This window comes from Coloeus monedula (genome assembly GCF_965178545.1).
Source record: "Coloeus monedula genome assembly, chromosome: 4".
Taxonomy (NCBI): Eukaryota; Metazoa; Chordata; class Aves; order Passeriformes; family Corvidae; genus Coloeus; species Coloeus monedula.
The window spans coordinates 75308526-75326547 of record NC_138784.1 but is presented as its reverse complement, the minus strand read 5'-3'; the positions used below and the strand labels follow the sequence as shown (position 1 = coordinate 75326547).

Here is an 18022-nt window from a genome sequence, read left to right as displayed (position 1 = left end):
TTCTGTACAATGCACCTCAAAACTACCAGAGATGTGAATTCCTAAACACCTCTCAACCTTCTGTTTGTTCCAGGCACAGCTGAGAGCCTTCATCCCCGAGATGCTGAAGTATTCCACGGGTCGTGGGAAGCCAGGCTGGGGCAAGGAGAGCTGCAAGCCCATCTGGTGGCCCGAGGACATTCCGTGGGCCAACGTCCGCAGCGACGTCCGCACGGAGGAACAGAAGCAGCGGGTGGGTGTCTCCCCTGTCTGCCTCCAAATGGAGCACAGGGGCCTGCAGAATGGTTTTTGGGAGTGGTTTTTCCCTTGAGGGACAGAGGAAGAGTCCGTGTCCTGGCCTCCTGGAGGAGGGGAGGGATGCTGTGCCCTCCTGAGCAGCAGGGAGCTTTGTGCTTAAAGGAAAGAGTCATGGATGTGCAGTGGAGCCAGGAAAAATGAGAGAACTGGGTGGAAAATCTTGGGTAAGGTTTCTACCAGCCTGTCACAGAGACAATCAAAGGAAGGCACCGTGGTGGTGGTGGTGTGGAGGCAGCAGGACCTGGGCAGGCTGGTTCAGGACAGGTTGGGTGACGAGGCTGGAGATGGTGCTGTGGCAGCATTTTGGTGCTTTGCCAAATCACCGTGGTTTTCTGCTTGGAGTCACAGAATGGTTTGGGTTGGAAGGGCCTTTTTAAAGGTCATCTCATCCCTGCAGTGAGCAGGGACATCTTCACTGCATCACGTGGCTCTCCAGGGGGAGTTCCTTGGGGAAAGGAGGGGATAAGCAGAGGGAGATTAAATATTGGGGTTGTTCGTTCATGAATCATTGCATACCACCCGAGAAACCCCAGTGAAGACAAAGGTGCAAATCCCAGTGCTGTGCTGGTTCAGAAAACTTTCCTGGACTGACTGTCCCCTCTTCCCTTCTGCTGGAAGGTGTCCTGGACCCAGGCCCTGAGGACCATCGTGAAGAACTGCTACAAGCAGCACGGGCGTGAGGACCTGCTCTACGCCTTCGAGGACCAGCAGACCCCACAGACCACGACCACGCACAGCATCGCCCACCTGGTGCCCTCCCAGACCGTGGTACAAACCTTCAGCAACCCTGATGGCACCGTGTCCCTCATCCAGGTGAGAGGAACTCCTTGGATTTTCCGTTTCCAGCACAGTCTGCCTCAGGGAGGTGGTTTAAGGAAGTTCCTTTCAGGAGCTAAATTTGTCCTTCAGGAATTTTGTCTTTATCGTGTCTTACCCCACAACGCTCCCCACACACAGATCCATCCTCATCCTCTCTCTTCCCCATTCCCACCCCTTGTTCTCCAGTGCAAGGATTTCTGCAATGTGGTCAAACAGTTCAGGGATTTGCCCTGAATGTAATGAACCCACTTACAACAAATCCATTTCATGGAGTCACCCCACAGCACCTGAGGTGGCCCTGGGAGGAGAGGTGGTGGAACTGCCTTCCTTTTGTGGCATGAAGTGTAGTTGAATCAGCAGACCAGGTATTTCTGTGCCCCTGCTCTTCATTTTACACCTGAAGAGTAATATTTTTATTACAAGCACCAAATACATATTTATCCCCATGGAATAAGGATTCCTCTTGCAGTGGTTTTTGGCTCGGTGCTGCTGCTGTTTTCCCTGTGTTCCTTGTGTGGGAAGGCAGATTCTGGCAGCACAGGATGTCAAAAAAAATCGGTTTTCTCTTGAAACTTCCCACAAACTCCTTGTTGGCTGTGGGGTTTGAGTCTCAGTTTCCCCTGTGCCTCCAAACCACCACTGGTGGTGGTTCCTAACCAGGCCCAGCACTTTGTTCCTCTTGAGCATCACGTTTTTAGTGACATCTCAGACATAATTTTCTGACATAATGAAGATAAAAACTGGCTGTATGAGTAGGGTTTTTCCCCCAAATGAAGCTTTTCAGTGCTTTTTACAGTCTTCTGTTCCTCCCCAAGGCCCAGCAGACTTGCCAGGCTGGTTCTCTTTGCCCACCTGTCCATACATTTTCCCTTTCACTGGTGTCCTTTCAGGTGCTGGACACCTGAGATCCCCTTGACTTCCTGGAATTTGTATTTAATTCTCCTTAGAGACAAAGCTGCCCATCTCCCTGCCTTTGTCCTTTCCCAGCTGTTAAATGGGGGAAAAGGTGATTTCCAAACGGGTACTGAGGATGAGCTAATGTTTGCCAGGTGCCTGGAGATGAGCCCCAGGGAATGGGAAGCAAGGAGGGTGTGCAGGGAGTTCTGAGCCAGGACTGCTGGGTGGGTTTTAAGGGAGAAGGGAGTTGACTCCACCGTGCTGCCACAGCTGCTCTTCCTGAGGCTGGGGGAATGGTGAGGCCTTCGTGGACATGGGGACAGCATGAGGAATGTACAAAACTTGTACAAAACTTGCTTCCAGTCTGGAAGCTGCCATGGATTAACATGATTCCAGCTTGGGATTTCCTCTGGAGACAGCTCCGTGTTTTCTGCGAGCTCTGCAATTACAATGGGTCATAGAATCACGGGGTGGGAGGGGGTTGGAATGGACCTTAAAGATCCTCCCATTGCCATGGGCAGGGACACCTTTCATCATCCCAATTTGCTCCAAGCCCCATCCAACCTGGCACTGGACACTTCCAGGGATGGGGCATCCCCAATTTCCCTGCACAACCTATTCCAACACCTCATCTCCAACCCTCCTGGCAAATTCCTTATCCTTTTTACTCTGAGAGCCCCTCTGCCTGAGCGACGTGGGCATTTCCTGCAGTGACAGATGCATTATTCTGTTCTCCTCCACAGGTTGGCACCGGTGCCACGGTGGCCACGCTGGCCGACGCCTCCGAGCTGCCCACCACAGTCACCGTCGCACAAGTCAATTATTCTGCCGTGGCTGATGGAGAGGTGAGGAGCTGCCTCAGCTTCACCCAGGGGCACCTGGGTGGCCTGCCTGAACTTCCATAAATGTCTCAGTGGTCCCAGCCTGCAGAGTTAAGGGGTGACACAGAACAGGAGACTGTAATTTCATATAGGAAGTGCTGAATTGTTGTTGTTTCAACTCAGGGCTCTACAAACACAGTTATAGTGGAAGCCTTAGGTCTGAATTTCATACATTCTTTTATACCTCCCCCAGATTATTTATTTTGTATTTTGTTTTGGCATTTCCATGCCTAAATCTGAACGCTCAAACTTGCAAACATTTATTTTTCCCCCCTTTTTTTTTTACCAAATAATACATTAAAAATAATACAGTTTTTTCTGCGTATTTCAGAAACATTCCCTTAAAGTTATAAAGATTTTGTTTGCCCTCTTGGCTTCAAACCCACCTTTAAATGAGGCTGCAGGTCCCTTTCTGTCCCTTTCCTACCCAGCCTGCTCTGCCTGGCTGGGGTGTCACGGCGAGAGGTGGCAGCACAGAACAGCTTTGCCGGCCTCAGAGCCTGTTCCCATCTCAGACTCTGGGTGAAACAGCCTGGAGCGACCTTGGAGTACTTTGCAGCTGCTTTGAGGGTTTTCAAGAACCGGTTTTATCTCCTGAGAGCTGAAAGAAATCTTTCAAAGGCACAACTAAGGCTGGATGGGGCTCACCCATCCCAGGCCAGGCTGGAGCAGCCTGGGTTAGTGGAAGGTGTCCCTGCCCATGGATCTGGGTGGGTTTAAGGTCCTTTTACACCCTCTCAGCTGTAGAATCTCAGCGGCTCAACCTTTGTGGAGCAGGGCCTGGGCAATCCCAGCTTCTTTTCCTTCTTCCCTTACTCCATCCCTGTTCTGGAACACCTTGGGCACCTTCGCAGGGCGCTGTGTGTCACTGAGGTGTCCCTTCCCACCCGCAGTTTTGGGTTCTCCCTCCCTCTCCATCCTGTTTTGGGATTAACCTTTGCCCAAAGGCAGCAAAATTTCCTCGTGCAAATTTTTACCTGGAGTCTTGAGCCAGCTCTGCTTTTCTGGGCTTTTTATCCTTCTCCATCCAGAGTTTTTCCATCACTTTCTGCAGCATTTTTGTTTGTGTGTCTCAGCAGTTGGTGAGTGTCCTGAAATGTTTATGGGGATGGGAACAGGGATGGGGGGTGGAGGGAAATCTTCATCTTGCAAAGCAGCCAGTAGGATTTGTCAGCAGGCCCTCCACTTCTTTGGTCCAAAATACATTTTTAGTTCTCATCCTGGTGGATTTTGTGGCCATAAAATCATTATCTCCTGAACTATGAAGCTCCAAATGAAAATATAGGGGAAAATGAGCAACTGTGTGACCTTTAGGTAATATGAAAATCATCTGTGGGAAGGTCTGGAGTTAGGGAATTTTAGGGATACATGAACACTTCCAGCCACCATCATTTTTTATTAAGCAATATGGCTCGATCCCATCTGAGGTCACAGGTGCTGCCCAAATAAATCCTGGATGGGAACATGGACAAGCCCCAAAATGTCAGTGGATGGGTTCAAATAGAAACAGGGAGGAAAACACAGCCCCTTTCCCTGAGAGATGTGATCCATGCTGGGCTCCAGCACTGCAGAAACACAGAATTCCAGAGTAGTTGGGGTTGGAAGGGACCTTTGGGAATTGTCCAGTCCAAGGCGGGCTCACCCAGAGCAGGTGACACAGGGACACGTCCAGGTGGGTTTGGGATGTCTCCAGACTCCACAGCCTCCCTGGGCAGCTGTTCCAGAGCTCTGCCACTCTCCGTGGAAGGAATTCTTCCTCCTGGTGAGGTGGAACTTGTTGTGTTTTAATTTATGGCCATTAAGCACAGCTAATTAATGAACAGCCCAGGCTGGCAGGCAGTGATCTGAGTACAGCAACAACAGCACTGCCCTGTTTTGTTGAGGATTTGGCTGGACAAGAGGGATTTCTGGGCTTTTGAGGACTTTCATGGATCTTTATGGAATATGAGCCTCATGGCTGGTGAGGGTTGTGGTGTCCAGCCACATCCTCAGGTGGATCCCAGCCTCCCTCCCTTTTTCCAGCGCAGGACTCGGTGAAAACCTCCTGAAATGATCCATCTCTTTCTTTTTGGGAAGCAGCCACCCCTTGAGGGGATGATGCCTGATCCTACAGCCTTTCCCTGTGTTCCCCTCCCAGGTGGAGCAGAACTGGGCGACGCTACAGGGCGGGGAGATGACCATCCAGACGACGCAGGCATCGGAGGCCACGCAGGCGGTGGCTTCGTTAGCGGAGGCGGCGGTGGCAGCGTCGCAGGAGATGCAGCAGGGAGCCACTGTCACCATGGCACTTAACAGGTACCTGGAGAGGGGACAGCTGGCACAGCCTGGGCCTGGCATCCTGGGTGTCCTTCTGATGGTGCAGAGTCAGCTCTGTACCCTGCTGAGAGGCTTTTCCTTAGCGAATTCCTGTGGCAGGTGGTGTCCAGGTGTGTGCAGGACAGTTCCTGATTCCTGCTCTGTTCAGAATCAGAATTTCATCCACAGGCCACTGTTTTTGGGGGGTTTTTTTCCCAGTCTTTCTGAAGTAGAAGCTGAAGGAGATGCAGTGCTGGAAGGAGCTCTGTAAGGGTTTTGGCTGCGCTCAGATCTGAGGTGTAGCTCCACAGGTCCACCCAGCAGGGCAAATTATTTTTGCTCAGCTCTGCTGAGTTGCTTAAACTTGTCCTGCTGTTCCTAGAACCTGGAAATGGCTGTGGCACTCCCTGAGGGAGCAGGGGCACTGTAGGAAATCACAGCACAGCAGTGAAGGAGGTTTCCCATTGCTGAGGCATGGACAAGAATTTTCCTCTTCCAAACCAGGATCCTGCTTAGAGGCTGTTGGCTGAGCAGCCAGGGGATGGGACAGGGCACCAGACCACACTGCTGGTGGCTGGAATAAAGCTCCAAGACCTTGTTCCATGCAGAAACTGTTGAAGGAATCACTTTGATCCCAGTTTGCTCCCAAATTTCTGTTGGGATTGAATCCCAAACACACCTACAACTGTTCCTGCTCTTTGTGGTCCAGGTACGGGTCCTTGAGATATTTCTTGTCTGCTACATGAGGTTGGTCAACTAGGCTTTTTATTTATTAATAGTTTCCCTTTTAAAAGCAAATGATCTTTTCAGGACACTGGAGTTACAGGAAAAAGCCCCATCTCCCCAAATCCAACTTGCAGGATTTTATCTTGCACATTTCCAGGATTCTGGATTTCTCTATGTGTTTTTTTTCTTTTTTTTTCCCCAAGTGGGAAGGTTGGGCATGGGGTTACACCTGACCCCAGGTTTGCTGAGCTGCCCTTGGCCTTCCTGCAGGGAAAAAGCCTTCCCAGAGCTCCAGGCTCAGGAGAAGGATGTGCCAAGGGGAGTAGGGAAACCAGACAAGAAAATATTCTGGTGCTCTAAGAGTGTTTAAGAGCTGCTCTGAGACATAGAGGGGCTGTTTAGAGCTGAAAATCCGCCCTGAGTGGATGCAGTAGGAAAGAGTTTGGCATCTAAGCAGGAAATGAGGGAAGAGAAGGAAAATATGGGAAAATACTCGGAAAATATTTGAGTCAATTGGTCGAGCAGAGAATGAGCAGAGGAGGAGCATCCATGGGGAAGCCAAGGGAAATCCCTGCTTTTTTAGCTCATTATGGTAAGAATTGGTAGGAAATTTGGCTCCAGGAATGTTTTACCACTGCTGAGCAGATATTGTCAAAAGAATAAATTGAGTATTGGGAGTTACAAGGAAAGGCATAAAGGACAAGCCAGGATTAGGCCTCTGGAATAACTGATGGGGCATTCACATCTTGAATGGGGTGGGAAGTGCTCACCACTCAGATAGAAAAGGTCTGGAAAGGACAAGAGTGATCAAAGCCCAGGAAGGATCCGTGCCACAGTGGGCTGGGGCTCTTCAGCTTGGGAAGGAGATCACTGGAAATGTATGAAATGGTGAGGAAAACAAAAAAAAGAAAGGTTTTATTGTCTGTTTCTCACCATCTCAGACTAAAGGGCTGCCCAGCCAGGAGTTTGAGGCACTGTAATGCAATTTTTTTCTTCTAATTTAATGTGGAGCTCTTTGCTCCAGAATGCTGGGGAAGCAAAAGGTGTGGATGGGTTTCAAAGGGGATTAGAGACAAATCAGAGCTGATGGTCCAGAGGCAGTCTCTGGGAAGCTGGGAGGGTGTGGGAAGGGAAGGACTGTGCACAGCCCTTCCTAAATATCTGACGCTGCTGTTGTCACAGCAGGGCTGCTGCACGAGAAGGGCTTTTGGCCTGGCCTCATTTGTGTGGAGAAATTTATCAGCACTCTGCTGAAAATAACCCTCATTAAAAAGAATTATTGAACTGCTTGGCTGGGGAGGAGTTGAAGCCAGAGCTGGTGATGCTGGTCCTGGCAAGCTCTGGGCCTGGTTCAGGGCAAGGTGAACTGGCAGAACCAGGGATGAAAGCAGAGCTCTGAAATGTGCAGAGCCCCAAAGGATGTGCCAGTGCCAAAAGTCTGGTACCTGAGTCCCAAGGCAGGAAGGAGCCATGTGGAATGACTGCTTGGATTGTCCCGAAGTTTTAGGCAATCCCAAGTGAAAGGATGCAACAGTGAGAACACAGGGGTGTTCTAAGACACCTGCAAGCTGAAAAAATCCACTGGAAGCATCTTCTTCCCATCCATTCCTCCTCCAACATGGATTTCCTGCTCTGCATAACTTCATCCAGGCCAGTTGTGAATCCCTCTGCTCTGGATCGTTCTCTGGGCCTGTGTTTCCTGGTTAGAATGGAATGATTTGTTCCTTTGGTGTTCCTAACCCTGCTCTCCCCTCTGCATGCCCGCAGTGAAGCCGCTGCCCACGCCGTAGCCACGCTGGCCGAGGCCACCCTTCAAGGAGGGGGACAGATTGTCCTGTCTGGGGAAACTGCAGCAGCGGTCGGGGCGCTCACCGGAGTCCAGGATGCCAATGGTAAGGCTTCTGCAAAGCTTTTATCTGGGTTTTTATAAGTTAGGCTCTTAAAAACGGCCTTTGCCTCTCTTTTTATTGAAATGTCACCGTTTTGGTGGTAAAATACTCCTCCCTCACTCAGGGGGTCACTGACCAGTTGTGAGTTATCATCTCAGGGTGGAATGGGAGCACTAACCCCCTGTTTGCTCCCGTGGTGCTGGTGGCTCTGCTCTTCCCATCCTCTGCCAGCTGGCTCTTTATCCTTATTTTTTGGGGGGGAAAACTTCCCCGTGGTGTGTGTCTGTGCCTAGCACAGGAAGGGCCAGGCTTGATCAATTAACGCAATTAGTTGGTGCCATAATAAACTCATCTCCAGAACTCTTTAACCAACATTTTATTGCTTATTTCCTGCCTTTCTCAAGGCTTTTTTCCTGTGCTTGGTGCCTGCTCCTGAGTCAGCCTCGGCTCCTTTTCCTCCTGCTTTATTTTCCATCTTCCCACCACAGTCGATCCCTTAGTTCCAGGGATTCTCTGTAGCATTTCTCACCTGTTATGCCCCTTCTGCCACATCTGGTGACTTTTGCAGCTCTTCAAACTAGAAATAAAACTGTAAATCCATAGAAACTGCTCCAAGGGATGAATGGAATGTGCAAATGTGCCTCGTTGGGGCTCATCCACTGCCTCCAGCTCTGTGCTTCTGCCTGACCCTGGAGGTGTTCGAGGAACACCTGGATCTGGCACTTGAAGCCTTGGTGTTGGGTCATAGGTTGGACTCAGTGATCCCAGAGGTCTTTCCCAGCCTGACTCTGGGATAATTTCCAAGCTCAGACTGGTTATTATGGCATTATCCAAGAAACCCACTGGTTATTTGGATTAAGTGGAAGGAGGTGTCAAAATCAGCCGGAAAAGGGAGCAAAGGGTGAAGTTGTGAAGAAACATCACCTCGAGGGTGGGGTTTTTTGGACGTGAATTGCCCAAGGAGGGCCACGGTTGGGTGGCAGAGCTGTCACTTTGCATGAAAAGCAGGAAACTGCTTAGGTGAGGGCTCGAGGCTGACTTCCATCAAAATCCTCATCCAGCCGGGAGCGCGGTCCCTTTGAAACGTCGATGTTTAGTTTGCAGTGGAGGGAGGAGGAATTTGACTCGGAGCTGGTCGGATTCCCTTGCTGTGGAGTCAGCCAGCCTGAAGAGGGAGCAGAAATGAAGGGAAATCCCTGTCCTCGGAGCTGGGGATGCATCTGGCACCAAGGGAGGAGCAGGATTGTGTTTATTCTGCCGGCAGCCTGGCGTGAGGGCGATAAGTGCTGCGTGTTTATCGGAGGCAGGATCTGACCCTGGATGCTCAAAACCAGCAACTAATCAGATTTGGAAAAGCAGATCTGCACCCCTGGCTTCTTTTATGCTCTGCTTCCCAAAATTCTTTCACGGTCTGGATTCCTGTGGATGCTTCCCCTAAAAACTCCCCTTCTCCACACCCTCCCTGAGTCACTCCACCTCACTCTCCCAGCATTGATATCATTTTAATGCAGGCTGGGCTGGTTTATTTTTTTTTCCCTTTTTTTCTTCTTTTTTTTTTCCCCTTCCTAGCAGCCGAGTTGGAAATCAGATGGGATTTAGAGTGCATTAAGGGGAGAGACTGCAGCATTTTCCTGTGAGCAAAACCTCGCCCACAGCCCCTTGCCTGGTTTCCACTCTCCTTCGATTTGCTCTAATCTCCGGTGGTATTAAGGGGAAGGGCTTTGGAGTCCTTGGAAGCTCCATGCTGTTGGTTCCTTACGTAACCAGCTAATATATCTCCCTCAGGGATGGAGGAGATGTTGGTATCCATTGCTGCTGTCTCTGTCTGGGGAGGGAGAGCAGATGGGTTTCCAGTGCTGGCACTGCCGGCAGGATTTATCTCCATACCTGGGGTGTGAGTGGGAGCATCCTCCTGGACATGATTTGATGGATGCAGCAGGAACAAACTGCTCTGTGCCCTTCTGTCCAGAGGAGGTGGAATCGGGAGTGATTTGGGGAAAACAACTGCCAGAGCCAGAATGGTCCTAACCAGCAAATTCCCCCTGCTCGCTGTTGCTTGCAAGGTCTTAATTTGCTGATATTCCCAATAAATGCTTCTCTCTGGGAATGCTCTTAGCCTTCTGCAGGACTTTTCTGAAGAAAAATCCTATCTGGAAGCATAGGATAGAAATTTATCCCCATCTTATTGATAGGGAAAAGGAGAGAGTTTGACACTCCTGGAAGTTTCCAAGGCCAGGTTGGACAGGTTTGGAACAACCTGGCAGTGGAAGGTGTCCACTATCCATAAAGAGATGATCTTTAACTCACTTCCAACCCAAACCATTCCATGATTTCTATCAGTATTTCTGGAGGTCAGGCAAGATGTTTCACTCCTGATTTTAGCCATTAAATGGAATTACTCTCTTTTATTATTTTTTTCTATCTCACTTTTGCATTTTTCCCATCCCTTCTCTGGTATAACAATAATAATAATAATACTACAAGACAACCACGATGGCTAGAAGGAGGAAACATCCGTGTATTCATGGATATGTTGGAATCTAGGGCTGGATGTCTTGCAGGGAGCCCAGGAACGTGGCTGAACCACGAAAGGACTGTGGATAATCTTGTGATCTGTTACATTCCCAGCTGAGGGAAACAAGATCTCCTGCTCCCATGCAGTGTCAAACCAACTAAGTGCATTATGGTTTTCCTGCTCCTCCGGAGCATCTGCTCGGAGTGGGGACGCAGGAAGCGGTGACCCCACGCTTGGAGGCTCAGATGGTTTTGTTCCTAAGTGGTTGGCATTAAACAGAGGAATATGGGAGCAAGCAGAGGGGATGGTGGCAGCACCAATCGGTGAAAATGCTGGGAAATGCTCTGCTGAGAGGAAGCACTGTGCTCTGGAGCTGCTTTGGGAGTGAGAGAAGCTTGGTGAGCGTTGGAAGGAGCGGTGCCGGTGCTGGAGCATCCTCCTCCTGCAGCCTTTTGTTTGCCATTGATCCATGGGGGCCCTGAAAGCTGCCAGGGCTTCCCGGCTGCATCCTGAAATATTGATGAGGCTCCTGGCGGGGCTGTGCCTGCACAGGGCTGCCCGGGAGGGGCAGAGCAGCTCCCTCACCAAGGAAGGTTTAACAGCCTCGGGGTCGTCACAAATCTGGGGTTGTTTCTGAAGGTGAAAGGAATGGAATGCTCCAAGCTCCAGCTCCAAGCTCCAACCCAGCAGGATTCAAACCAGGGCATGGAATGAGGCACAATGGAAAGAGTTGGGAAGGAAGAGGCAGGGGAAGATGTGGGATCGAGCCATAACCAGGGAATTAATTTCACAGACCAGAGCCTGGTCCAGCCAGAGACCCAATGGATCCTGCTCATCCCCCTTGGCTGCCCTTTTCCTGTCCCCAGAGCACATTTTCCTGCTGGATCTCCTCCTCGTGCTGCTGGAGATGCTGCTGGGAGCACAAAGGGGGACACTGAGAGGAGCCTATACCGAGTCCTGCCCTTCTGCATCCCCCCAGCCATCCCAAAAACCCAATCCCTGCTCTCTGTACAACCAAAGGGGCCATGCTTAGGGCTGAGGGTGAGCCAGGATTGTGCCTGGGGAGAGCATTAGGGTCTGACGTGGGCAGGGGGGGATTAGTGAGCTCCCTGCTTTCGCAAACCCCGGCGAGGAGGCGTCAGTCCCCGAGCGTCTCGTGCGGGATAAAGGAGCCCCCAGCGGCATTTGGGGTGACAGTGCCCCACGGAACTGCTGCCCCAGGGGGTGATTTCGGTGTGGGAAGAGGTTTAAATGCTGGAAAAGCTTCAGGTCTGGGCAAGGCTGCCGAGCTTCCCACACAAAGTCAACAGGTGGGAAGCTGTCCCCAGGCTTGGCCGTGCAGATGGGAAATGGGAACGCTCCTCTCGGCAGCTCCGGGCCTGGAGCGCGGCTGCCGCTCCCACCCGGCTCTCTGAGGGCTGTTTGCAGTGGAAAACACATCCAGGAGGGAAGGGCAGGATTGGGATCCCGTTCCCTATCCTGTGTGTGTCTCCCAGAGAGCGCTCGGATACGCTGGGAAAACCCGGCACAGGTTTTTGGGATCCCTGTCCTTGCTTTGGGATACCTCGGGATAGGGAGGTGCAATGCTGAGCCACTGGGACCTGGTGGCTTTTTCACATGTGAAAAATATTTATAAATTTTGGGGTTGGGGTTGGGGGGTGGGGGAGGCTTAGGGGCTGCAAATGTCACTTTTTAAAAAGCAGTATTTTATGTTTTTCCTGTTGGATCTCCTTTTTAGGGAATATGGAGCCAAATGAGTCGCTAGCAGCTTGGCAAAGTGCAGATCAGCATGTTTGCATCCAGGAGGACAGGAAGGAAAAAGTCAAGTTTTTTGTAGGGCCTCCCTGGTGGGAACAGAATTTTGTTATGAACGTTTGCCCTGAAACAGGTAGGATTTAATCCCAATCTGAAGGAAAGGTGAGGAAAATCATTTTTGCAGGTGTTGTTTCAGATGAGAGGGTAGAAGAGATGCCAGCGGCTGCCAGCAAGGAAGGAGAGCAGAGGAGTGAATTCCTGGCTTTGCTGAGCAGCTCCAGGAACAGGGAGAGGTGTTTCCTAGAGGACAAATTGCTGTGTATAAATGAATAATTATCAGCACGGGAGCTGTTGGATTCTGGGTGAAATACCTTGGCATAAACCTCAGTTAAAAGGAGCTTAGTCCCCGTCAAGTCCGAGTCTCTTCCCCCAGGGAACAAGCGACAGGACCAGAGGAAACACCTCCAATTGCACCGGGGAGGTTTAAGATATTAGGAAAAAATTCCTCTCCGAAAGGGTTGTCCGGCATTGGAACAGGGCAGTGCTGGAGTCCCCATCCCTGGAGGGATTTAAAGCCATGTGGATGTGGCATTTGGGGACGTGGGTCAGTGGTGGCCTTGGCAGTGCTGGGAATGGTTGGACTCGATCTGGGAAGTGTTTTCCAACCTTAATGATTCCATGATTCCAACCACACTCACTGCCCTGCATGTGCCCTGTAGAGAGAGAGGGTTCCCGACTGCATCCCTGTGCCCACACCCATTCCCTGTCAGCCTCTGGCTCTCCGCTCTGTGTGACCAGGAATTCCCTGCTGGGATTTTGGGACACCGGCCGCAGCTCCGATGCCAGCAGCCGGCTCATTCCCGCTCTGCCAAGAGCCAAAACATTCCCCAGCCCCCAAAGTGCTGCTGTTTGCAGCGACCCCTCCCAGGCAGGCCGATCCCTGGCACACCTTGCCCTGCCCTTTGGAGCCACCCTGGCGGCTCCCGTGGCGTTTGCCCGTCCTGCCTGATTCCCAGCGCTAATCCCGAGCCGTCCCTGTGACGCGGGGCTGTCACGGCCACCGGCCGGCTTTGCTCTGACATCCTGCCACTGCTGACGAGGCGGCTACTGCTGCTGATTAGGATTTGTCTGCCCACCAACCGGAGCTAAAAATAGTCCCTGCTGTGCCACATCCATGGGCAGAGCTGCCTTGGGTCCCGTTCCCAGGTGTGGGATGGAACCGGCCCCGCACAGCCCAGCACGGGCGGGGGCTGGAGTGGATCCCTTTGGGCTTCCTCAGAAAGTCCCTTGATGGGAACACAGAATGGTCATTTCTGGGGACAGTTTGGCCTTTTGGGGTAGGGAAACCTCATTTTATTGTCTTTATTTAGCCTGGAGAAGAGAAGGCTTCAGGGAAACCTGACAGCAGCCTTCTGGTGTGTTATGGGGCTTACAGGAATGGGGCTTACAGGAATGGCTTCCCACTGCCAGAGGGTCAGATGGGATTTTGGGAAGGAATTGCTGGCTGGGAGGGTGGGCAGGCCCTGGCACAGGGTTCCCTGAGAAGCTGTGGCTGCCCCTGGATCCCTGGAAGTGTCCAAGGCCAGGCTGGAGCAGCCTGGGACAGTGGAAGGTGTCCCTGCCCGTGGCAAGAGGTTGGAGCTGAATCTTTAAGATGCCTTCCCACCCAAACCATTCCATGATTCTTGGGGAAAAATATTGTTCTGTGATGAGCACTCGGGCTGTTCCAAGGCCTCTCTCCTCTTTGCAAGGGCAGCGGTGCCAGGGGAGCACAAGTCCCAAGCAGTTTTGTGCCCCCGTTCTGTATCCAAGGCTCACATGAAGTCTCCAGGCTGCTCTTTAGCTCCAAAGCTGCCTTTTGAGATCACAGAGGGAGGAGGCAGCGCCCTGGGGAGGCACCAGGGGTGACTCAGTTCCTGATGGGATCTGCTGTTGTCCCTAAAAGCTTCCAGCCGTTCCTGCTCAGCGTGTCCATGCCGGTGTTCCCAGCACCCCAAAAGGGAGCCCCTTCCCTGGGGCAGGGAGCCACTGCCGAGGCCTTTGCTTGCAAAGTTCCATCACTTCCATCATCTCTCCCAGTCCTGTTGGTCTCGGGGAACTTCCACCCCATAAACGAGCCGTGCCCCTCTGGCCTTGTCTCCTGGCTTCTCCCTGACCTCACAGCATCTCCAGCACCTCCCTTGCCCTCCCCGTTTCCCCTCCCCTGGTGAGTTTTGACATCCATTCCTATGATCAGGCAGTTGAGACTTACAGGCTCCCCAGCTGTCACAGCCCAGGCTGGCCCGGTTTAAGCGCAGGCCATTTACCTTCCACGTGTCCCGAATTAGGGGAAATGGACAGGAGGGCTGGGTCTGTTTAAAAATTAAAGCTGATTACGAAGCATTAACATTACATTTAAAGGAGTAGACGGCAGCTCTCCTCTCTCAGCATAGCTGCAATATGTTCCCTTTTGTTCTGGGCTGCAAGAGGGAAGGGAGCAGGACTGGTAGCGACTCCAGGCCGGGCAGGATTTCTTCTTTAGCCATGAATTTTGAAAGAGGAGCTGCCTGATGGGTGGTGCAAGAATTTAAGCAGGTCTGACTACCTAAAGCAGTTCCCATCTTTGCCATCCTAACAGGAAGCTGGAGCTCTTTTGGCTGATCCTGAATTTCCTTTGGAAAATTCAGATGATCTGAATTGTCTTCTGAGTTGTCGTGTTGGGAAGTTTCGTATTTGATGGATCCCAGCTGTCTTTTGTTAAATCCCACAATTCACGTGGTGACTCTTCATCCCAAACCAGGAACTGGTCAGTCTGGTTGGGAACGCTCTGAATGTGATGCTTGGCTGGGATTTGTTGTGGGTTTAGGTTGGATTTGAAGCCCGTTTGTTCGGTGGATTTGTATGATATTTGCCCAGGCTCCTGCACCTTCATCTCACAGCCCCTCAGTAATCCAGCTGGATTCACACAGAGCTGCTCAGTGCAGGATAGGTGCTGGAAAGAGGCCTTTTGGCAGGTGTAGGGATGTATTTGTATTCCCTGGATCCTGCTTTTCTTTGTCTTCAAGAAATCAAAGCTCCAGGGAGAGCTGAGAGCCCCTTGCAGGGCCTAAAGGGGCTCCAGGAGAGCTGCAGAGGGACTGGGGCCAAGGCATGGAGGGACAGGAGGCAGGGAATGGCTTCCCAGTGCCAGAGGGCAGGGCTGGATGGGAGATTGGGAATTGGGAATTGCTGGCTGGGAGGGTGGGCAGGGGCTGGAATGGAATTCCCAGAGCAGCTGGGGCTGCCCCTGGATCCCTGGCAGTGTCCAAGGCCAGGCTGGACATTGGGGCTTGGAGCAGCCTGGGATAGTGGGAGGTGTCCCTGCCATGGCAAGGGGTGGAACAGGGATGACCTTGAGAGGTCCCTTCCCACCCAAACTGTTCTGTGGTTCTGTGATCTCTTAATGAGACTTTTCATTTGACTTTACCACCACCACCATTCGTGTTAAATCCATGTTAAATCACCATTCCAGGTGGTTTTTTTCAGTTTATGGTGACAAAATCCCCACCAGCTTGGCTTTGAGAGCCACATCCTGAGCTTTGCTGGTCCCCTCTGGGTGTGTGGGGCTGTCAGGGCACGTGGCTCTGTGGTCACAGCAGGTTTCTTGGGGTGTCTGCAATAGATGGGAATGTTAATCCTTGGACATGCTTCTGTCTGAAAGAGATGTGGTGGAATCCAGGCAGGAAAGGAATGGCAGCCAGCAGAGTGGGCTCCTTTTCCTAAATACCTCTGGAAGCACAGAGCAGGACAGACAAACATTTCAGTCCAGGAGTGGGCATGGGAAGGGATGGAGGTGTTTATGAAGGGTGTCTGCAAGCAGATCTCGGCAGTGCCACGCTCTGGGATCGCTGTTCTGCCTCCAGGCTGGGATAGGGAATTGCTCTCCTGACAAGCTGCACATCTCCAGCCCGGTGCTGTTTTATTTATAGCTCTTGGCTTAGGGGAAAGGGCACAGGTGGGGTCAGAAATCCAGCTCTGCCCAGTCCTGCGTGTCTCCTGACCCATCAGAGATACTGCTGAGTCCTTTCTCCAGGCCTCCTCCTCCTCCTCCACGCTAACCCAGATCAGAGGCTTGGTCAGCAGAGCTCGACCAGCAGAGCTTCTTCAGAGAGGGTTGTGGTGCTCCTGGAAGGGCCATCACAGCCTGGGGAAAGCAGCTTTTTGCCATTTCTGCCAGACACATCCGTGCTGGGTGTGGAGCCGAGCATTCAAACCCACGAGTGTGGGGCTGGGTGGGCGTGGATGAAGCCTGAATCAAACCCAGGCTCTGCTTTGCTGCTCCTCTCTCCCAGGAAAAAATTCCCATGTGGTGGATTCTGCCTGTAGTAACAACTCATTCCAAACTATCTGGAGCGTGTGGCAGCCCCACCTCAGCTTTTTGAGCCCATCTCTGGAAGATTTTCCAGCTTAACAGCAGAGATCCCCGGACACCTTCATGCTGCTGGCACGATCTCTGCTCCTCCAGGCAACCCCAAAGGAGAGGTCCCAGCTCTCCCTCCTCCTGAGCTGCTTCCCAGAGCAGAGCTAAATTTGTGTCTGGAGTTCAGGGCAGTTCCTTCAGCTGATCCCAAGTGACCCCTCACTGCCCGAGGGTGAGGATGAGCAGTGGTCCCCACAGCTTTGGAGCAGCTGGAGCGTCTTCCAGTGCAGATTTGGGCAGATTTTGGCTTGCAAGGCCTCCTGCCTCATCCCCATCCGTGTTGGGATGGGACAGGGCTGCACCACGGGCGAGGCTGGGGATGTCACTGCTGTTCTTACCTGTGCTGTGCACCAGCCGAGGAACTGAGAGAGCAGCCTGTGATTACCCTGAATCAGGGCCGAGGGAGAGGGGCTTCCTAATCCCCCTGCAGCCCGGCAGAACAAGGCTGCAATCTGCTGGCTCATGGCAGCAGGGCACAGCCCCTGCCCTCCCTGGCAGGTGCCCTCGTGGCTCCGGGCCGGGCTGGATCAGGCCACCCTCTCCTCTGCAGAGCTGTGGAAAAAGTCGCTGGGTTTTGAACGGATGGAGGCTCGTCTGACCCCAGGGCACTTTGTGAGCTCCAGGCCCTTAATGGCTGTCAGTGGGTGTAGGGTGCAATCTGATCCAAATGGGAAGCTGGCTGAAATCCCAGCAAGCTGTTGTTGCTGTGGGAGGCATCTTAGGAAATGAGATGGGCTTTGTGAGCTCTCCCCCCCGCCAGGCAGCCCCGGGCAAGGAGAAATGCCCTGTCTGCAGCTTGGGGCTGCTCCCTGCGCTGAGGTTTGCTGGCTCTTCATTTACCCAGCTCGTGGTCTTTTGTTTTGAAGCACCAAAGTTTCCTCCCCGCGGGCAACTTGTGGCTTCTGTTCTCCCTCGCTCCCTGCTCCTCTTTGGAATGCGCGTTCCCACCTCCTGGATGGACGTCTCCAAACTCGAGGTTTCTGTTGGTTTTCTTTGCCTTAAAAAGTGCTCGGCCCCTCTTTCCTAAGAGCCTCAGCTGCTTCCTCAGCAGGGCCTGACCTCCCGCGTTCCCCTGCTGCTTTTTTCCGAGCACATCCAGAGGATCACTCTGTGCCTGGATTTATCCTCTTCATTGGATCTCCGGAGCAGGGACTGATTTTAAAGCCTAAAAGCACAGCCCCATCTGTCTCGTGCCTCTGGGGCATAGTAAAGAGCCCTGTCCTGCAGCCCCTGAGCCTGTGAGCAGAAAGGTTTTCCTCATGCACCAGCGAGGAAGATGGGAGCTTTTAATGAATTTTCCCAAGTGGCTGCAGTGAACTTTCAGATTTCTGTTTTGCCAAGTGAAACTCTTCAATTGATGTTCAGCTGTTAGATTTTGGGGTTGAAGAGGACATTCCCTGCTCTGGGATTGACCAGGGTGTTATTTGAGGCATCAGCAGGTTGCACAAGAGCTTGAGGAGATGCAGCTCCACCTTGGCATCCCTTGGCTGGGGACAGTTGGGTGGCCTTG

General features: G+C 52.2%; 1 protein-coding gene across 1 annotated transcript in view; it reads left to right on the top strand.

Moving 5' to 3' along the window:
* NRF1 (nuclear respiratory factor 1) overlaps window positions 1–18022 on the top strand; it is a 58835-nt gene that overhangs the window by 24415 nt on the left and 16398 nt on the right. Inside the window, exons 6-10 of the mRNA XM_082280138.1 lie at window positions 74–232; window positions 916–1110; window positions 2757–2858; window positions 5032–5189; window positions 7683–7807. Of these exons, the coding sequence (XP_082136264.1) occupies window positions 74–232; window positions 916–1110; window positions 2757–2858; window positions 5032–5189; window positions 7683–7807 (739 nt within the window). The remainder of the gene's footprint in view (window positions 1–73; window positions 233–915; window positions 1111–2756; window positions 2859–5031; window positions 5190–7682; window positions 7808–18022) is intronic.